The sequence below is a fragment of the Chionomys nivalis genome, chromosome 11, assembly GCF_950005125.1.
Source record: "Chionomys nivalis chromosome 11, mChiNiv1.1, whole genome shotgun sequence".
Lineage (NCBI taxonomy): Eukaryota > Metazoa > Chordata > Mammalia > Rodentia > Cricetidae > Chionomys > Chionomys nivalis.
This window is the reverse complement of record NC_080096.1, coordinates 51519350-51542103: the sequence shown is the minus strand read 5'-3', so window position 1 is coordinate 51542103 and position 22754 is coordinate 51519350. Positions and strand designations below refer to the sequence as shown.

The following is a 22754-nucleotide window of genomic DNA, read 5'->3' as shown; positions in this document are numbered from 1 at the left end:
TCATCCCTTGCCTTGTACTTCAATTTCAGTTTAATAACCCATGTCTTCTGGGAGTGGCACTCTCTCATTAATGCGGGTAATCCTGTTCAAATATTTTGAAAGTGGCTTTCCGTAAAGTTATTTACAAATATCCTTAGTTTTGGTTAGCCCACCAGCTACACTGCCCTCCCCTATACCCCAGCCTCATACACACTAAATCCTTTATGCCCTAATATGCCTTGTCGGGTAACAGGGAAAATATGGGGGGGGGGTAAGCCAAGCATTCTATTTGAGTACCTCTTTTGGAAAACCCAAGATTCTGAACAAATGCATATGTGGTGTAAGCCTGTGTTTAAACTTGCATTCTGTGGGAAGATAGAAAACCATTTAAACACAAATAAGACTAACACAATGCAGGCCTCCAAAGCCATGGCCCCAATCAGAAAGTGAAAGCCAATGTTAATTAGTAAGAATCCCTAACATATGGAGGAATGAACTTCCAACGAAATAAATGCTTTATGGAATTAAAACTCAGGATTTCATTGTCTTGTAAATAAACCATTTTTCTTGGGTACTTGACTTTAAATTACTATAAAAAATAAATTTTTTTTGCAGGACACCAAAAAATTCAAAAATGATGAAGGTCTCAGTCTACAACTACTAGGAATCTCTTCAGCAAGTAGGTTAAACACCTGTAGCACACAGCTGTAGCAGACAGATTCTCCACTCTACACTACCAGATCCAGAGGACAGACTAGCATGGAATGCCAAGCTCCTATGTAAACAGACAGAGATTATAAGATCTCAGGCACTGTGCTACATTCCTAAATTGGTGTTTTTAAGGAGGATAATATAGAAACTAAAGATATTATCTTGTTCTACATAAAATGTGTAATTTCTTACATGCTAGGGGAAAAAACTGGTAAGTTCAAAATCAATTAAACCAATATTTGAGATTTTCACTTTCTAGTCACTTAAACTTTTTTTTTTAAGATTTATTTATTATGTATACGGTAGTCTCAGTACTCTGCCTGCCGGCCAGAAGAGGGCACCAGATCTCATTACGGATGGTTGTGAGCCACCATGTGGTTGCCGGGAATTGAACTCAGAACCTTTGGAAGAGCAGGCGGTGCTCTTAACCACTGAGCCATCTCTCCAGCCCCCACTTAAACATTTTTTAATAACTATTTTTTGTGTGCACATGTATGTACCATCATCTGACACGGTGTATGTGTGGAGGTGAGAGGGCAACCTGCAGATGGTTCTTTCTGCCATGTGGCTCTTGGGAACACAACTCAGGTCATCATGAGATGACTACCTCACTGGCTTCTACTTTATATTTTCTGTAACTTAAAATTAAGTGGGCTGGCTGTATGTTGCTGTCATAACTGCGATCAAAATATTTTCAGGGTTTCTTACGTCCACAGCTGTGCTAAGGCCACTTCTATCTGCACCATCTTTTCCTAAACATCACACAATCAAATCCTGCCAGACATTTCTTCCAAAGGCACTGATCTCACCAAAGAGATTTCTCATCACAGTCTCTACTGGTCTATAGGTGTTTAGGTGACTCTGTGGAGGAGGAGACATTGAGGAGAAGGCTTTGAGGTTTCCAGAGCTCATGCCATTCCCAGTTAGCTCTCTCTGCCTCCTGTCTGGGGATAAGAAAGCTCTCAGTTACTGCTCCAATGCCATGCCGGCTGCCATACTCCCTGACATGATGGTCATAGGCCCTTTAGAACACTCTAGAAATGTGAACCCCACATTAAATGCTCTCTTAAGTTGTCTTGGTCAGGTTTTATTTTTGCCACAGCAATGTAAAGATAACTAAGACAGTGCCTTCTTTTTGTAATTCAATACATACACTGCTAATAATTTACAAAGACACCGAAAACCACCCGTTTTATTTTCAAATCTTTACTTACACAGACTCGGCAGCACGTTTCTCCTTAGCTTTCATTGTAAGATAATTTCTCAAAGCTTAAAATTGGGTATTTTAATATGTCACAAGTAAACATGGAAAGATGAGTTTATATTTTAGGGAAAATCTTCCATTATTGTACAAACAATGATATTTACAATATTCTTAATGTAGATATATACAATATAGCATAACATCTAAATGTACAAAACAGTTTTAAATCGTTACATTGTTGTAGAACGCTGTTAAATGCTAAGTGCTGAAAAACTCTTAAAAACTGCCAATATTGTGGGAAAACAGCAACAAGTTCATAAACTGTCATGCAGTATCTTACACAAAACACAACTGTGCAAGTCAACTCCAATCTACACACATAAAGGCAAATGACTCAGCTGCATAAATCATGCTAAAATCTAACTACAATTTCAGAATTCATATGCTAAGCAGACAGTTTTTTTCTTTGTCATGTTTTGTTTTAAAGATAGGCTCTTACTATGTAGTCCTACTCCTGGAATTCATCATGTAGACCAGGCTGACCTCAAACTCAGAGGTCCACCTGTCTCTCCGAGTTCTGGGATTAAAGGTGTGTGCCACTAGAGGGCTCAATTTTATAATACATGAAACAGGAATATGAATGGTGAGAACATTTAATGAATTCCTAGAAAGCTACTAGGAAACCTCAGAGAAAACCAACCAGGTATTTTCCCTGGAACTCATGAGTATATGACAGAAACACTGAGGAGGAAAATAAAAGCCGCCCAGGTGTTGTGGGTTAATTTCACCTTTAAAGTTTAGTTTCATTTAGAATCCTTTAAATTCCTCTTGGATATTTTAATTTTCTTGTGATTTAGTGGGTGCAGTAAGGGAATGAGATAGCTTAGAAGAAATACCAGAAAGCGAAATTCCTGTAAATGAAAGCACACATAAATCCTTTTCGGGAAAGGTCAGGAAATAATAAACTAAGTACAATACATTATTCTCCTAACAGTGATTTTTCTGGGCATATTAAAAATACATATTAAGTTGTAAGAGCGTCATTAAAGAATAGGAAAGTGGAGATGCAGATCAAATTTCTTTATTTAAATTTGTTAATGCTGATAGAGTATGTTTATCAAAATGTGTGCTTTTCTTTGTGCTTCTGTGAAGGTTTTCTGCCTTCATGCCATGTGACGCTTGGTGATAGAGGTGAGAGAAGAAAAAAGAAAAATTGGGTGGCCAGCTCTACTGCTGATAAGAAATCCACACAGGATGCCTGCTGATGACGGGCAAGCGTGTCATACAAGCAGGAGGGCAATTAGGTGGCTTCTGTTGGCACAGAACGGGGCAGCACTCTTGGGCATACTGGTTCTATCAGCTTCTCCATTGCACTCAAACCCAGTGAGACATATGGGGAAAGGTAACCTAAAAAGCAGGACAGCTCAGGCGGGCATTCTGAGGCTGCCTTCTTCTTTGTCCTGAGAACTGAAGAGGCCGAAGGTGCTTGCAGTCTGCACGTCACAGCCCTCACCTACCCCCGTCTGGGAGCAGGAGCACTCTGTGGAGAAACAACTGCGGGGAAATCTGCGTGGTCTGTGTATCACTTTCAGCCAGTGATACAAAGATCTTACACCTAGGAACTGTGAGGGCGGACGGATAAAAGGGCTTAAGATGAAAGGGAAGAGAGAAAGGAGCCTCACCCTGTGAAGTGTGGCACAAGCTGTAATAGTAGAAACCAGGATAAAATGTCTACCTATCTGTCTCCCCACCCCAGCCCCCGTCTCTGTCTCTCTCCCAGGACTGAATGGTAGTGAGCAATGCCCTGAGTTCTGGCTAGGATGGGAAAGAACAAAGCGCTACTGGGCAGAGTGACAAAGATAACCTGGAGGTGGTGGGAAGGGACAGGGAACACTAACTGCATTTTCCCGAGGCCTCTGAATACAGACAGGGCAAACTATCCATTAGGCACATGTCTCAGACTCCCAGGGCATGTAACCAAAATTTTACTTAATTTTTTAGTAAAAATAATGTAAGTTTTAGATAAAGGACTATTTTAATTCAAAATATGAATACTGTCATTATATACAAACACAATTATAAAATATAAATTTAAATTTCATACAGAAGGGGTCCAAGTTGGCAAAAGTACTTGGGGCCTGAAAAGCTCATGAGCTGAGAGCACAGGGTCAAACCAACGACAGCAATGGGAGCTCCAGGCCATTTTACAGCACTGGAGAAGAATGCCAAGGGTAACTGAGGGCCTGATTTGCTTTCTTGAGTATTATTTTTGAAGAACACCAAGTCTAACAGAGGAGAAGTACTATTATTAATTTTCCTTACCCAAGGCAGAACAAGACACAAATTTTAAGCTCATTATTTAACAGCTGTGTCCTTCAGTGAGGCAGAACTTGGGATGAAGGTCTCAGGTGTCTCTGGTCTTCCACTTCTGCACACACTGTTGGGGTGGGTTTTTCTCTAGGAGCCTGCTTCATCAACTTCTGTGTTGCATGCCTCCTTGGGTCCAGACTCATCTGTGCTTCTTTAAGGCCTTGGAGGCCAAGGTTGGCAAGGCCAGCATAGGGGCCATCTGCAGTTGTCACAGCATGTAGATACTACTGTAAGAGAGAAGAAAGCAGCATGGAGAACAGACAGGACACAACAGGATAAGTCTGAATGTTCTCAATTCAAGCTGCTAAAGACTGGTAAAGAAAGCATATATCTTTAATCCCAGCACTAGGGAACTAGAGGCAGGCAGGTATCTGTGAGTTCAAAGCCAGCCTTGTCTACAGAGCTAGTTCCAGGGCAGCCAAAGAAACCCTGTCTTGAAAACCCACCCAAACAAACAAACAACTCCCCAAAACAATACAAAACAAAAAACTCACAAAACCAACCAACCAAAAACCCTCAGTAAAGAAGGTAATTCCTGTGTGAAGTATTTCTGATAGTGGGTCTGAGATATCTGCATTCTGTATATACTCGTCTGCATTTAAAAATATTTTATAAGATAAATTATAAATGTATTCTATAGTCAGAAAAATAGACCCTCAATAGCTGCTTAAAAACTTGTGTTCTCAAGGCCCTCCACACTGACTACTGCCATCTTTGAAGTCCTTTAAACATAGCTCAGGGTAGTGAAGATGATTAGCATGTGAAAAACTCAGATTTGACAAAGAAATTAACAAGTCAACAACATTCCAGGGAAACATCAATGCAGCAAGTTAATCAACGTGGGCTCCCGGGTCTGCTGCACAGGCCTCTGGAGAGAAGGTGAGGAGGAGGAGAAGGACACAAGGGAGTGAAATGGTACCGGCTTTTGTGGCCTCTGTTTGAAGAGACACCACGTTATAAAGCTCAGCTCTCTGAATTTCAACTGAGACTCCTGGATTTAGAGATGTGACAGAATTAAGGAAGGTCTTATACCAAAGCTGGCACGAACTAGGTTGGGAGCCCAATTCCTAATCTTGTGCTCTGGAGCTCTTATACTTCCAGACTTCAAGGGGATTTTACAAAGTATGTTTCACTGTTCATATTAAATGTACACAGGGGAATGGAAAAACTACTAGTTTCCTTTAAAAATATATACATTCATTTGGAAACTGTACAATCTTAAAATGAAGTTACAAAAGAAGCATCCTAAAAAAAAAATCAGCAAATAAAATCAGAGCTAGAGCAACACTGGGAGGTTAGATGTTATAGCCTCAGTTGTCCATAGAAACCTTGGCCTAGAGAAAATAAACTCCATTTCTTTAAATTGTATAGCCCAAATCCGATTCAGGCCACCTAAGACTGTGAGGCTACTCCATCTAGTGCTGCCTTGTTCTTTGGCTACACCTGTGGCTACAAAAAAAAAAAAAAAAAAAAAAAAAAAAAAGAGAAAAGAAAAGAAAAGAAAAAAGAAAACTCTAAACTCAAATTCAGTTTCAAGGTAACAAAACTGTCACCAGTCAGAGGGCCTGGACAATGGGCAAACACCAATTTTCCAGCTAACACAATATTCTCTAATTGGTCCTTGTAGTGATATTTTGTTTGTGTTTTAACAAATAAAGCTTGCCTGAAGATTAGAGTGCAGAGCTAAGCCAAGAGTGGTGGCAACACCTTTAATCCCAGGACTCAGGAGACAGAAGAGGAGGGATCTCTATGAGTTCAAGGCCACCCTAGGTTACACTTGCAGTCAGAGGACACAGGAACTCTTGATGACCACTATAAGAAAATAAGCCCATCTCTTCCTTCTCACATTATTTATAATAGGAAAGTTTAGAACTTTATAGATTAAAAGAAAAAATATTTAAGTTATATTGCTTTAAAATCTCAATTATTTACAGTAGCATGTTAAGATTAGAACACAATGTCTTACTTTTAAAATATTACAAGAACAACTCCGTTGTACTATTCTCTTCAGCCAGTCCATTTTCTTCCTTGCTTTTGTAATTGGAAAGGAACAAATTTTCTATTTGGGTCAAGAATTCCTCAGCGATGAAGCAATTGGCTACTTTGCTTAGTGTTTTCCTTAGACACTCCAAAAGCTAGTTGAAAAGAAAAGTCTCACATTGAAATATTCAGTAGTAAGAGGGCTTGCATTAACCATCACAATTTCTTCTCAAACCCCAGTAATACTCAATGAGAAACACTGCTCTCAACAATCTCAGCCTGGACTACTGGAATCGCTGCTGAAGGTTGAGCTTAGCTCCCTCACAACTCCACAGGAAACCAACATGTGCAAGCAGCAGCGCTCCCGGTTCTGGCCAAATCTGTGATCTTTGCCCATTGTAACCACACGCTTACATCCGCAGAGCCGTCTCTAAAGACCGAAGAGCAAACAGGAACAATGAAGCACACAGAACTGTGGGTCCAGGTATGAAGTCTGGAGACCAGAAACAAGGCTCAAAACTGAGCTCCAGCACTGTCACCAGACAAGTGAACAAGAGAAACAGAGACGGGAACAAAAAAGAACTAAGTACATAGTTTTAGGCCAGTTTTCCTGGAGATGCACACATTGATTTTTCAATAGTATGTAGACAAATGTAGCAAAAAGAACTTAGTACGCTTATTCTTTCTGAATATTCCCAAATGACTAAAACAAAAGTGTTGAGAGTCTATTCATCTTAACCAGAAGTGTGGTTCTAAACCCTTATTTCCCACGTACTAAGTTAGAGCAAAATGACCACTTAAACTTAAATTAGATTTATACTATATATTTTTTAAATGGCCAACTATTATGGTCAAAAAGGAAACATGGTACTTATGAATTTTAAAGAAAAGATCAAAGGTTCCTCATTGTACACCATTGTAACCTGCTAAGAAATATATCCGTCAACACTGACAAATGCACTCTTAAAAGGGTATTATTTCTATGTATACCTTTAGCCAATAGAACACATTAATTTTACAAAGTACATTAATAAAGGAAAACAAAATGTATTCACAGAACAGTGGGAAAAACAAGAACAGCAGCTTTGGAATCTGAATAATGAAGTCTGTAGGTGGAGACTGCTCATTCGTGTCCCAGCCACCCAGACACGAATAACAACATAGAAAGTATATTAATCACAACATTGTTTGGCCAGTAGCTTATGTACATTTCTAGCGAAGTCTTACACCGTAGATTAACCCATTTCTATTACTTTGCATATCACCATGAGGTTGTGGCTGGCTCTGCTCACGTCTTTCTCCTTGTACTTTCTCTATCTCTGTTCAGATTCCCCACCCGGCTTTACTAAGCCACTGGCCGAAACAGCTTCTTTAATAACTAATGGTAATAAAATATATTCATAGCATACAGAGGGGAAATCCCACATCAGAAGCCAATTAAAAATGAAGGCAGCTTACTTTCTGCAAACAAGTTAGGTCAGAATCCCGGCGAAAGATTCTATCCATGGGGACACGGCTGCAGGAAGGAATTTGAAAAGAAACTGGTGACAAAGACACTACTTGTTGTGCAATCAACTGTCCCTGATGCCAGACATCAGGGTTCTGTATTCAATCTAGGCTTTTCTTTCTCTGATTCAACTTAATGAGAAAGACTGCAAATGTGGAGCCATCACAAACCGTAACACGTACCTATGGGAAAGCCTGTATTTCTCAATTATCCATCTTGTCTTTTCAAACACTAATTGCCACTGAGGTTCTTCTAACATCTGCTGGACTTCAAATTTGTAGGGTAAACCTAGAGGAGTGTAAAGAAGCACAAGGTCATCAACTGCAATCTCCTGTTCTAACAATTCCATCAAAAGCTCTGTGAAAGACAGGATGGCATCTCACTCATCACCCAAGCCAAGGTCGTTTTCATCAGAAAAGGGCAGTATCAGTAACAAACTGGGACTGTTCGCAGCAAAGCAAGGCATAGTACTTCCGAGGTACAAGCCACCCCGCCCATGGGAACGCTGATCAGCAGGCAGCACCCTAAGAAGAGCTGACAGAGAAGCACCAGGCGTTCAGACTGTGCAGTTCTTCCCGTGGCCGCTCCTGCCTCTCCTAGCTTCTTCACAAACACAGCTGTCCATACTTTACTAAGCACTCGAGGGGTATTGTCTACAGCTCTCTCTAGTTCAGACTGTTCTCTGCTTAGTTGTCTCAGCTCCATCACTTCCACTCAAGTTTGCCAGTTGTGTTTCTCTCCTCCTGGTCACTAAAGTATAGCAACCTGGGCTTAACTGATTTGTTTCCATCTTCTAGCAACCATCTTCCTTCACAGTCTGAATTATATCCTAAGTAAAATACTACTGTTTTGCATATTTTGCCTACTATTTTGGTTGATTCAAAAAAGTCCTTATTACTTCATTTTAGCCAGAAACAGAATTACATAAATTTTAAATTATTAAATTCTAATGATAAAATGTGAATAGTCACATGTCCTCAGTACCAACTAATTGTATTAGATATGATTGGAATAGAGGCTCATAATCAAAACCCAGAAGGCTGAGATCTGACTTAAAGTGAAGAAAAGTTTATAATGCTTTCTGTTGTAACTTTTATAAATTATAGTTAAGCTGAGAAATTATGTGCTTTATGTGCTATACTCAGTAGGGCATTCTGAACTATTCCTGATATTACTCACTCAAAAAAAAATTCGCAGTGCTGATTAAATGGTACTAAGGATATAAAAATAATAAACAAATTGCATTAAAAGCCAAAGTGGTCACTAAGGCAGAAAAGTACTGTAGACTTATTAAAAAATACACCAACAGTCAACAGTGCTGAGATTTTTACAGAGCATCAAAGATGATTAAGAATAAAGAGAAATTAATTATTAAGCAAACATTCATTTAGAATCCACTTTATGCCAGGCTCCACACTGGAAGCTGGATAGAAAAGTGAGTACAATACACTCTGTAGTGTCAAAGGAAAGGGAACGGTGCAAATGTAGTTCATACAGAACCACACACCCAGAGAAATCTGAGCCTCTACCCACCTCCTTACAAAGTTCCCTCCCTGCCTTTCTTAGTCTGTAGACAGAGCTGCCCACAACAGTCACCAGGAGACTACAGACATCCCAGAGAAACTAAGCTGGGTAGTTGCCTACGTCAAACTAGTTCTTTCTTGAGACAGATGAGACTTGGGAGATCTGAAGTCAGTCTGTCTTTGGGAATCCTAATATCCCAGGAGGTAGTAGAAGGATGGGTTATAGTTTTGTTTATTTGCATGCCATAGCAGAGAAAGCAAGAATGGATTTATGAAAATATTTTTGAGAAAAGAACTGTGTTTTATGTTCTACAATATCTCCAGTGCCCAGTATATACATACTTCCTATGCACACAATGTGTACAGTGCTCAGTATGTACACTGTGCAACACAATGTCTCCAGGGCTCACCATCCACTGCCTGCTCTAATTTTCTTCCTTTTATCTAAGGACATGGTAACACTAGAATGAAAGGGAAAAAGGTACTTTAACTAGGTGATATGCAATGAGTCCTTGGCTGATACACACACTTTCTCATCAAATAGTTTTACACAGTTATAAGTTCTTTGAGGACAGGGACAGTAAGAAGTTATTACTGTTGAAACTTACGATAGGCACCATCAGGGCTAACTTCTTCACTTATAACCAAGCAGGTAATCTGGGAGTATGGTAAAGAGTTACTTCGATTATATGGACTAACAATCATCCCAATGAACTTTGCTCCTCCTCTGGAGAAGTAACTCTGCAATGAAAACTATAATTAATTTCAACTATCATGGCTCTAACTGATGGTTAACTGGAGGAAAGAAAAACAAAAAAGGGCCCTATCTAAACAGCAGCAACTGAATGGAATGTCTTGTGCACTCATTTCAGGCCCAGACTGTTCACCTTCATCAGAGACACTCCTTAAAAGGACAAACAGCATGGCTGGGAGCTGGCTTAGGATACAAGAGTAGCTGTGTAAGCAAAAGAACCAGGTTTCACCTATTCAGAATCCGCACAATAAGCCTATCGTAATCAGTTAGAGGCACCTGTAACTTGTAGCCTTCGTATTGGGGAAGGGGATGGGAAGACAGCAGGACTGCTGGGTACCAGTTTAGCTACAGGGTCAGTGAGAAATCCCATCTCAAGGGAATAAAATGGAAAGCGACAGAACAGGACCAAATGTTCTCCTCTGGCTCATGTGCAAACACAGAGGAGTGTGCGCCTCACCTCACAAACATACATACAAAATTGAGAACAAAAAGACAACGGAAGTGCCGCATATATTAGGTGTGGTGGTACACATCTATCTCAGTACTTAGGAGGCTGAGACAGGAGAATGCAGAATTACCACGAGTTCTAGGCCAGTCTGGGCCCACAGAATAGCCTTTGTCAAACAAAACAAAACACATACCACAAATGTCTTTACATACTATGATGTCAAATTGTTTGACTGTAATTCTTATTAACGTGGCAATAATTTATGAATAGCTACCTACATAGAAAATACACAGTAGGCAGGGCAGTAGTGGTGCACACCTTTAATTCCAGAACTTGGGAGGCTGAGGAAGGTGGATCTCTGTGAGTTCAAAGCCAGCCTGGTCTATAAGAGCAAGTTCCAGGACAGGCCCCAGAGCTACAGAAAAACCCTGCCTCAAAAAATGAAAAGGAAAGAAAAAAAAAGGGGGGGAAATACACATTAAACCTAACAGTGAGTAAAAATACAACTTGTTTTTCACAAAGAGATATGTATCAATGTTTCTAATTACTACAGTTAAAACAAAGTTATAACAAGTCTAGTCCTACTTCTTCCTGACAGTTTTGTAAGGGCTCTAGGAGCTTGTACACACACACACACACACACACACACACACACCACACACACACACACACACCACACACACACACACAAAACCTGCCTACACTCAATTGTTGACTTTCCCAATGCTTACTGATTTAATATGAAAAAAGCAAGTTATTTCAAAACTAAAGATGTAAAGAATGTTAGTGTAAAGCTAAAAATAACATGTTTTATTTCACAAAAATCAATAGGAAGATGTATATATATTTACAAATATATATGTATAATAATTTACAAAATGTAGGTACATAACACTAAAAACACACCTGGTATTTAGCTTGTGTGTCAATATCTCGTAAAGATGGATTAGGATCAAACGCAGGATGAGAATGGTACCACCCAATAACACTGTAGCCTCTAAGAGCCAAGGTTTCTGAAGCCTGTGTTTGTGATACAGGATCCATCTCGCATTGTAGTCCTGTGCTCAGACTGTTACACGGTTCTGCTGCACAGACCTGTAAAGGATTGTTCTTACATTATAGTGAAATCCCACCAATTCTATTACGTGCCAGATAAACTCCAAAAGTGAGATTGTAGTCTTTGAACTCACGTAGCATTTTCCTAATCTAAAAGGCATGATAATGGTTAGTTCTCCAGGTTGTACTGTAACACCTATCCAAAGGCATTTTCAAAAATTCCTATTACATATGAAAATAATTTCAGCAGAACAAAGTACGCCAGCATTTACCTACAAGCACTAATACATTACTGCCCTTAAAAGTTGTAGCTTTTCACTGTAGAAGGTAGTGGGTAGCCAAGGCTGGCAAAACCCCCTTCCTCTTGATAGGAAACAGATGTTCAGTAAATGGAAGGCTAAGTCACTTCTGAATACTTAGCTTTCTATACTTGCATACTCTCACATGTGCAGATAAAAACCAGTATTTTAATTATACTTTCTGAATTCTATAAAATATTTGGTATGGCAGCAAGACTTGGTAACTGAACTGCTTGAAACATTAAGACTTACTTCAAGGGTCTTCTCAGCCTCTGAGTATCTTCCTCCTAACAGCCCAATCACCTCCGCCATAGACACGTGAGCATGCTACAGGAAACAGGACAGACTCAGACCTTATCCACACACGCAGCCAATGAAGAATCCTAGGACAGCTGCATAGCGGCAGCCGCGCTGCTCTGAACAGAGCACAGCAAGGAGCTGGCAGTGGGGCTTGAAGCAGGGGACTAAGGCTTCAGTCCCTTCTTGCTGCTATGAAGCTTTGAAGCACACAGAGGAAGGTGGAACTTGTTCACTTAAAAGGAAGATACCACTTGCTTTCAAGGACAGAGTGAGTCCCTCCAGAACCTCCTGTAGTCAATGACTTCAAACACACACAACTGCTACAGGGTCTGCAGTAAGAGGCACACAAGGAGCCTGTGATTTACACGTAGTGGATGTCAGTCATCTGCCAGGCAGCAGACACAGGATATTAGAAAATGGGTGACAATCTGCAAAACTCATGGCAATTTATTTTTTCTAAAATATGGAAATATGCAATTGTCTGGCTTTCCTTCAAAAGAAAAGAAATTAGATTTCTTATAAATAGTTAAAATATGAAATATAAGTCTTCCACTTTCTCTTAGGCCTATAAAAAATGGATAATGGAAATTCAAGAACAGAAACCAGAATAACTAAGTGAAGTACAATAGATTATCCTTACCAAATCCATTATTAATAGTGCTTCTGAAGCTACTTTCACCTGAAATGGCTCCTGGAATATAAAAAGAAAGGGAGGAGAGCATAAACACATAAAAAACAACAACAAAAAAAACAAACAAAAAAAAAAAGAAAGCCAAAAAAGCACAAAAGCATAAAAACAAAAACATTCTGTTCTCACAGTGGGAATATCCACCCTTTTCTCCTTACCCACCAAGTTTTCATCATTAATCAAAGTTCAGTACAAATGAGACTTAAAAACAACTAAGCTTCAAAGTCCTAGCAGCAAAGTGCTCTTCCCTCCCACCTTCTGCCTGGCTGGGTCACCGATCCTTACTATACCCTGCTGTGTCCAATTCACCCGTACACTTGCCTCACACAAATGCTAAAGAGTATTTCCTGTCCCATGGGGGCATTATTTGTGATTACTCATTGATATCAATACCTGCTTTTCTTCACTGAAAAAATTACAAGGTATCAGCTGGAAGGGATCAAGTGAACTGAAAAAGAAAAAAAAGATTAATCACTAATTTGAAAAACTAGTAATTATATAAACTCAAACTTCTGCCTGTATGAACAAATATTAGAGCAGGAGAACCCTTCTAAGGAGGAGCCACACGACCTTTTAGGTCTGACAGAAAGCAGGAACTCTGGGACAAAGCTACTGTAGCAACTGAAGGAGATATCCTAAGTTCAGGGACACAGCTATCTCCCTGACAGGAATTCAGGAAGTTCAAGTAGGAGGTTTCTCAAAACAGCTTGTCAGGCTGTTGTGATGTATGCTCAGGAGGCAGGGCCAGCTTGGTCTCCAGAGGGAGCTCTAGGCCAACCAGGGATGCATACTGAGACTGTCTCAAAGGAAACACATGCACACCAATACTTGTCAGTATCCTAACAGATCCACCTCAGCGGGGACTCAATAAATACTTTCTAAACGAAGGGTAACAAGCAAGTCTATCACACAAACCAAAACAAAAAGAAAGCCCTACGACATTATTTCAGAAAGTAAAGAGATGGAGAGGGGAACCTAAGCAAGGCCAAATACAAAAGCATGTGCAAACCAGAAAAATATTAAGAAAGGCTTTGATCACTAAAAATTAAATCTTAAAGAAAATAGAAGAACACTTTTAAAAATTTATTTTTAGATTTATAAAATTTTACTTTATGTGTGTATTTTGCCTAAATATAGATAAGTATGTGTAACTGGTACCCACGATGGTCCAGAGAATGTCAGATCCCTTGGAACTAGTTATGGATGGTTGTGAGCCTCCATATGGGTGCCGGGAACTGAACCTGGTCCTTTGCGAGAGTAGTAAGTGCTCCTAATTACTGAGCTCTATCCCCAGGTATCAACAATGTTTATAGACAGAAAAGCAACTGGAAATGTTTCTATGAAGACAACTTGCAAAGAGCAGCATGCTGAATTCCCATCTGACAAAGAGTCTGTGAGGAAGGGTGTTTTATTTTTAATTAGGCTTCTGCCCCAGGGCCCAAAACATGTAGGAATTTTAAAACCTGGATAAAAAGATCTTTAAATGAACTGAATGAAAAGTAAGATGGGTGAGACAGGCCATGCTTGTAATCCCAGCACTTGGGCGGTAGAAGCGGGAGGATCAGTGGTTTAAGGTCATTCTCAGCTACACCTCAAGTGTGGGACTACTTTGGGACAGACTGTGTCAAACAACAAAACAAAATGACTCCCCCCCCCAAAAAAAACTAACAGTTTAGGCACTGGAAAAATGGCTTGAGGGTAAGAGTACTGGCTGCTTTTGAAGAAGACCAAGGTTTGATTCCCAGTGCCCACATGGTAGGCCACAATCATCTGTTACTCTAGTTCCAGGGATCCAGCACACTCTTCTAGCCGCCAAGGCCATCAGGCATGCACCTACGTGTAGATAAAACAGCCATATCATAAAAAACAAACAAACAATAATAATGCAGACCGAGACAGACTGGACATGTTCGAGAGAGAATACACTTAAGGATGTCTGTGGACTTAACCTATACAGACAGAAGCAGGTTGGTATTTCTTGAAGGGCTGCTGAGGATGGCTACAGACACTTCACGGACAAAACACAAACAGTTCATACTGGAAAGAGGAGCATTAGATACTGAATACCAGTAAAGATCTAGACGAGCAAAGAGGTAATTACTATCAATGGATTCATGAAAAATATGTCACAGTAAGTGTACGTACAGTGTTGGCGGGAATGATCTGTTGCAAACTAGACACTACCATTTTCAAATCTGTGATTTAAGCAAGATATCTATGATCTGTGTGTGAATAAGATAAAGGCATATGGGTTAGCTGTGTTAAAGTACAATAGATGGATGAAGAATGATTTCCGAGGCTTATTCCAGTAGACCTTTTTATTAGGTGATCAATAATAGAAAAAGTAACAACTTTATTGCAATGCAGACGAATCAATGCAAAAAAAGTACAAAGATTGAGAAAAGTTGCATGTGGATTTAAAAGGTTCCTGGCAAGACAGAACAGCTTAAAAATAACAATAAAGCTAAATTCCACAGAGATTCAGAAAATAAAATATTCTAGGCTTATTAATGTATTTTTTCCTTTTTAAAAAAAATACTTAGCCCATTTGTCCACAGGATAAGATTCAATTTCTGTTTTGCAGAGGTAACAGACAATGTGATGAGTTACATTACGAGGTCTAAGGATTCCTGGGTTAAATCAGTTTTCACACTAGGTAGCATGACCAAATACTACATGGCCACTTCTTTGTCACTCGGTTTTTCTAAGGTAAAATGGAGATGATACTCACACTGCAAAGGGTTATCAAGGGATTGAGTGTGCTCACATAAAGCACTTAAGACACAGCAAGCAATGTCAGCCACTTTAATTATTTTATAAGTGAGGAAGCAGGCCCCGCCAAGGTAATACAACTGCAACAGCATATAGTGGTAAACTACTTGTGTTTTGATAAGTAAAGCTTGCCTAAAGATCAGAGGGCAAAGCAGTCATTCTAGTCAGCCATACAGGCCAGGGAGTGATGGCACACACCTTTAATTCCAGGAGACAGAGGCAGATGATTCTGTTAGTTCAAGGCTACCCTGGGCTACAAAAGAGTGAATCAGTCTATAAGAGAAACAGCTCACACAAAGGTGATCCCAGCAGCTGGGATTGCACGCCTTTAATCCCAGCACTAGGGAGGTGGAGACAGGAACTCAGTTGAGTGCGCAGTCTTCAGGATTCGTGAGGATAGCATCTCATCGGTCTGAGGTCTTTGCTTTTCTGATCTTTGGAAAATCTGAACCCCAATAGCTGTCTTTGAGTTTTTATAATTTGTTTTACAAGAGCATTTCTTAATATCTTGCTTTGAAAAGTGAAAGGCCAAAGCAAGATGCCTAGAAAATCAAGGAATTCAATGTACTCAGACAATTCTACAAATTAAAATTTACTTTCTTTTTCTTTCCTCCCCCCCCCCTTTTTTTTGAGACAAGGTTTCTCTGTGTATCTTTGGCTGTTTTGAAACTTGCTTTGTAGACCAGGCTGGCCTTGAACTCAAAAAAAAAAAAAAAAAAAAATCGCCTGCCTCTGCCTCCCAAGTGCTGGGATTAAAGGCATGTACCACCATGCCTGGTCACCTCCATGTACATTGTATACAAAGCATCTACAGAAGCTACTGGTTATTTGTTCACATATATCTTAACTGTGTGTGTTAAGTTAAGAAAATATATTATATAACACTGTACCTTTTTAGTAGTTTTGAAACTTTTGAAGATTTAACAGGTTTGCACTTTTCCTCTTCTCTTCTTTTTGCCAACTCTTCCGCAGACAGATGCTAAAACAAAACAGCCAATCAAAGAGTTCATCAGCTACTCATGCAGAAGAAACCAAACAGTTAAGGACAGGTGAGAACAAGACCGACCGAATCAGTGTGCATTGAGTATGCATTGCTTCCTTACTACTAATAAATACCGGGCCATAATTTTTAAAATTATGCCCAAGTATATAGCCTTATCAAAATGAAAATGTGTTTCTTCTCCTGACTTGTCCATTTCAATCAAGGGTATCAAGTCGTTGAGTTTCAAAAACCTCCAAATCTTTATTTCTCATTTCTAGTTTCCAGGACTCAGGTGGCTAACTTTTCTTTTACAACTTAAGACAGCACCATGTAATGACCAAGAGTGCAGATTTCAACGGCTGAGGGTGGAGATTGATGGTAAAGTAGTAATTTGTCTAACACGCATGAGACCCTGGTTTCATCTCTGGCACAGTGGGAGTGAGATGCCCCAACATCATAAAATTCTGGAGCGGAAGTGTATGGCTCTGCTCATCATCAGCCGAGAGACCTCTGCTGAGCTCTGAAGCTTCCACACTTCAGTTCCCTCTTCTTTGGGAAACAAATAATAGCAGCAGCAATCACTGTCACAGTGTGCTGTGAAGTTAAACACGCTAATGTGCATGATCTAGTCATTTCTACTACCACCCCTACACTCTAATTTAACAGACTCTGCACCTTTCCCAGAACAGTAAGATTTCCCTGTATCTGTACCTGTGCTTGTGCAACTCCCTCAGCCTAGAATGCTTCCATCTACATTTTGAGATGATTCTTCTCCTGATCCTTTGGTTCAAACTCTTTCCTCATCACACTCTTGGGGAGTACCTCATATCCTTAGACCAACCTTTTGGAAGGAACCATGCATTACTTATCAATATGCCAACAAGAGGACTAGGTGTAAGGTGAGGGACAGGAAAGTGGGGGAAGGAACATGAGAAAGGTAACATTTATTGAGTACCTTGTCTAAGCAGGCTTACTGAATGACTAATTCTAGGACCTTAATATACTTCTTCTCATTTCTTTTAAATCCTTTCAGGATGAAGGGCCAAGACCCTCACCCAGCCCCCGCTTTGGCAGTCACAACAGGCTGCAGAAAAGACCAGCAAGATGTAGGCCCCTGACTCAGCAGAATGTGCTGAGCCCCCCACCTTGCCCTAATTATGGGGAAGAAACTGCCAGATATCCTCCTTATGGTAGAACCAATCAGAAGTTAGCTGGTGGCTCTGGCTAGCTCTGCTGATAATGGCAGAATGCAGGAACCACCCCTCTCCCCATGGCCTCCAGGTACAGAAATCTTTCTGCAGCTGCAACTGATTGTCCCAATCAACTTAGGACACCTTCCCTGAGTCTGATGGTGTGCCAATTCTGAAAAGATTCCCAGAACCACTCCCCCCAACAACCACTTAATTACGCCCAATAAATGTCCTGCCCCACTGTGGTTTGGGGTCCCTCCTACTCCACCTCCTGTGTCAGACAGATGGAGTACCCAAGTTAACTTGTAATTTTAAAGACTCTTTGCTTTTGCATCAGATCTGGTCTCTTGGTGGTTTTTGGTGGTCCAGACTCTGGGCACAAGAAGAGAGGTATCATTCATACTTCATAAATTAAAATTTGAGATTTAGTGCAGTTAAGTAGCTACTTGAGACAACAAAGCTAATAAAAATATATTTATGTCTTCTTTCCACTCTACGACACTAATTATCTACAAGTCCTATATGTAAACACGTGTGTGCATGTGTGTATGTATGCATATTTGTTGCCTATGTTTCCTTTCAGGGTCCCAATTTCTATAGAAATAACACTTCAATATTTATAATTAAGTATGCCTAAAGTTTAGGACACTATTTTAATTGGTTTCACAAACATCATTCAAAGGAACATCAGTTAATGAAATGAACAGAGCATACCAACTCCTTAGTCTGGCACTTATTCTTGATTTAGAGATAAAGAATCAAAAGTCTGAGCGCAAGTCAGACTCCTAGTTAGCTGTACTATAGATACCTGTGATTTGGAAACTTTTCAATAAACTGACAAGGGAACAGCACACACACTTCAATAATAAAGTTAGTATAATATACGGGAATTAAAATAATGAGACAAACAAGTTTTCAAGGACAAGGCACAAATAAGGTCAAAATCACCTCAAACGTTTGTCCTTCCAAGTCTTTCGCATCACACCAGTTTCCCCACGGGTCTCGGACCCTACGTCTTCTTGTACGCTACATTAAGAAAAAAATAAAGGCAAAATGTAACAAAACTCGCAAACTCCTCAGCACATTACACACAAAACTTAAATAATAACTATCTAAATCTCCATTATCTGAGTATTTTAATGTCTGATCATCAACTCACTAAACTGTATTCTGCTGATCACAGCTAAGTCAGTTCTCTGCTTAGAGATACTCATCCAACTTCTCATGGGCACTAGCAGCAGCTAGCATGGTAGGAGCTAAGTGGGGGCATCGAGGTACCACTTTAAACACATGGTACTGATGACTCTCTGCATTTTACTTGATTTCTTCTTTATCTTTCTTTCTATTACCACTTAGGAGCTAAAATAAATACTGTGAAGGAAAAAATAATGTGAAGACTAGAAAGAAGCACCAAGAAAACAGATTTGCTTCTAATTATCTGTGGTAGAAAGGAACACACAGCAAAAGGTATAATGAAAACAGAAGCAAAATGATTACCCCAGATTTAGAAAGGCCATTGCCAAGTTAATTCAAACAGCAAAAAAATACAAAACGTGTGGCACCTGTGACTCAACTGGTTTTGCAAGTCCCACATCTGAGGTGTCTAAAATGGACCAGCTGCCAAAGAGAAGAGAGGTGTGTATTGCACGATCTCCAAAGAGTCACTTGAAAATAACTTTTCTGAAGACAGCAAATTCAGATAGAAATGGTTCACAGCCAGAACAGTCCGAGCCTTATTTTACCTGTCACCACTGCAATTTGAATGAGAACTTATTACATTTTGCCTTATAGGATACTTACTGGATAACTGTTGTTTTGGGGACAGGGTCTCACTGTGGAGATCAGGCTGGTCTTGAACTCCCTGAGATCTGCCTGTCTCTACCTTCTCAGTGCTGAGGTTAAATGCACGTGCCACCACACTCAGCTAGTGTGTGTGTCGCTGTGTTTGTTTTTATGTTTTCTTAATGTTTATGTGTTTTGCCTTCATGTATGTCTGTGCACTACATGCATGTCAGATGCCCAGGAGGCCAGTACAGGGTGTCAGTTCCTCCGGAACTGGAGTTACAAATGCTTGTGGTCTGCATGATGTGTGTGCTGGGAGCTGAACGTAGGTCCTCCGCAAGAGCAACAAGTACTCTTAACTGCTGGGCCATCTCTCTAGCACCTAACAGTTAGGTTTATAAATCAAAACAAATAGCCCAAGGCCATTTTAGTAGAAGATGTTTCTATAGACTCTGGCAGTGAACTTGAAGGGTTTTCCAGTTTGGTTGATTTTTGTCAATAGAGCCAGAAAATTAACTAGCTAAGGTGAAACACAAGAGAAAACATGTTCTTCCACTCAGAGGCCATCTGTTTAGTAAAGCAGCTGCTTACCATAGACTGCAGGCGCCGGGCGAGCTGGTAGGCCGCTTCTGCATCTGTCCTGTCACTCACTCGTACTCTATCAACCGGTTGTGGCCTGTTATATATTGCCTGCTCTGTTGGAATTCAGGAAAGATAGAACAATCTATTATTCTGTGAAATCGGTTAAACAAGAAAATATACTATACTGACTACAGCTGAGCTCCATGGTTCTTATCCCACAACCACACATTTCATGTGCCACTCAGTTCTCAAAGGAATAACGCTGTTAATGCAGCGCAATAAAAGCCATTATAAAGAAATAAGTAACTCGTATAACTTCTGGTTAAATGAGTACTGAGCCCACTTTGCTGACCGTGGCAGTTTAGTACAGAAAACGTCATCTCTGTGTCTGCGGCTACAATAGCTTAGCTTCTCAAATAGCTGGCATCTACACAGAGCTTGGGGCACCAATGCCACAATGTGGAAGAGTAACCCTAAGGCAGACTGTCTATTCTCAATACAAAAGTGAAATCACCTGTCAGAGGCTTTCTGCCGAGCTCTCTAGCTCACCTCCAAAACAGGAATTACCCCTGGCTGCTTATTACTGCCTGCACCCATCACCATTAGCTTTCTTCAGAGCTCTGTCGTATGAAGTCATTGATCGGGAAGAATTCATTCTGACATATGCATACGCATCAACTTTGAATCAGAAAAATCAAGAGTGAAAGACTTCAACTAATAAAAAAAACTGTGTGCATGTGTACACGTGTGTGCATGTCTAAGTCATAAGACAAACTTGCGGGATTTGGGTCTCTCCTATCAAGCAGATGCCAGTGATCAAACTCAAGTCTCAGGCTTAGGAGCAAATGCCACTGAGGCATCTCACCAGCCTTGTTAAAATACTTTTGTGCTTTTATTATAACTAAATATATAGGTTCATAAGTTACTGCCTTTATTTAATCACTGCTAGAAAGCATCTCTAGCAGGAAGATGGTACAGGGTAAGTAACACTTCATATTTCAGATTTTGTTGGATCTTAGAATATGTGCAGAAAAATGCCCCAATATCTAAACCTTTTCAACAGCCATGCTGCTCTCAACCTGTATCTTTTTAAACAGACTATCCTTAGATGTCTCATAAATTATTCACTTTTACTTGACAAAGAACTCTTTGTTAAATGATTTCTATTATGTAGATAAAATATTTCTTTAAAATTGTATCTTCAAAGGGAAACAGTTTAATTAGCAGAAATCTGTTTAGCATCAAGTCTTAATGATACACTTATTTCATAATGTTACAGTCTTTCTCTGAATTCCAAATACTTAAATCTACTTGAATTTGAACCATCATAAAAATTAATGGGTGCTATAAGGGTAAAAAAATGCCAAGTAAAAGATGTTGTTGGTTTTTTATTTTTACCACATCCAAAATTGATTGCTCCTATCAACTCGAGGTATGTATGAATCCGTCCAATACAATTAACATCCCCACAGTTCTTCAGGCCAGGACGTACTGAGGTCTTATTTAAGTATTTCGGTTTGCATATTTCCCTAATTAAGAGATGGAAGTACAATTATTTTGGATGAACAGAAACATTTAAAAAGGGATTTCTGGGGAAAACTTTTAATATATGAAATATCATAAATTTTTACCTTCACTTAATGCCTAATTGTGTACAAATAAATACCCAAGTGTCCTTTTTTTCACAAGTTAAATATCTTTAAATGATACAACAACTTACAAGTACCTGTAAGTGTGACTGTGTTACAAATATTCTTCCCCCAGTACTAAGTCCCATAGATCCCAGGTACCCCCAACCTTGAAATTAGCAGCTTATTTTGTACAGAACCAGATTCACATCTACATCCGTGAATAAAAGAGCACTTTGGGAATTAAGATTTAGTACTAAGACAACCCCAATCTTCCTGTTTTATGGCACTAGTCTCATGCGGCTACGCAACTGTTCTGACACTGAGTTTTACTTTCCGTCCCAAGGCTTTCCCAGCTTTGCCAATGCTGTTAATTACTACCTCTCTCAAAAAGCTTTAAATATTGTATATTCACTTTTAATGGTAAGCACTTAGTCTCAAAGGAAAACAGATGTAAGTATTCTAGGGATTTCCGAAGGGATTAAAAACTCCCAATAAAATTAAAGATTCATATAATAATCATATATTTGCTTAATGTACTATGTCAGAAAGCATAATATAAAATTTAACAGGAACAGACAACTTTACAATAGTAGAAATCAATTACTGATTATGCCAAATGCTGCATTGTTAGGTACGCATGCTCAACCTTCATAATTCTAGAAGGAAGGTTTACCAGCCCCATCTCAGAAGGTAGCAAACAAGCCGGCCAGGATAACTACAACACCTACTTACTTGAGGAAGTATAAGATCAAGATGCAGACAGTGACCAGGTGCTAAGGGACAGCACAGATACTACTTGGTCACATTTCACTCTATAAGTACTTGTATCCCATGTCCCAGACACCTCTCTAAGAACAAGGCTTTGAGGTGAATAATACACAGTTCCTACTTTCAAAGATCTTAAATTTCAATAATGACTATCAATACATAAAGGAATAATGTATATTACATTACTAGATAACAGCGCTACAAAGGAAAAGAAGCCTAAGTGGGTGG

The 22754-nt window shown here is 39.7% G+C and overlaps 1 protein-coding gene across 3 annotated transcripts in view; it reads right to left on the bottom strand.

The window, feature by feature from the left end:
* Nucleotides 1-1821: 1821 nt before the first annotated feature.
* The window catches only part of Mysm1 (Myb like, SWIRM and MPN domains 1), a 38775-nt gene continuing 17842 nt past the window's right edge, over nt 1822-22754 (bottom strand). For 2 of the 3 annotated variants that reach the window (XM_057783983.1, XM_057783984.1), the window contains 13 exons: nt 21526-21656; nt 20137-20240; nt 18712-18789; nt 16482-16570; nt 13213-13267; nt 12772-12822; nt 12084-12158; nt 11383-11571; nt 9883-10015; nt 7934-8039; nt 7703-7760; nt 6231-6399; nt 1822-4491 (listed from right to left, as the gene is read on the bottom strand). In XM_057783983.1, the coding sequence (XP_057639966.1) occupies nt 6241-6399; nt 7703-7760; nt 7934-8039; nt 9883-10015; nt 11383-11571; nt 12084-12158; nt 12772-12822; nt 13213-13267; nt 16482-16570; nt 18712-18789; nt 20137-20240; nt 21526-21656 (1228 nt within the window). In that variant the 3' untranslated portion in view covers nt 1822-4491; nt 6231-6240. The remainder of the gene's footprint in view (nt 4492-6230; nt 6400-7702; nt 7761-7933; nt 8040-9882; nt 10016-11382; nt 11572-12083; nt 12159-12771; nt 12823-13212; nt 13268-16481; nt 16571-18711; nt 18790-20136; nt 20241-21525; nt 21657-22754) is intronic. The other variant, XM_057783985.1, reaches the window with a different exon arrangement.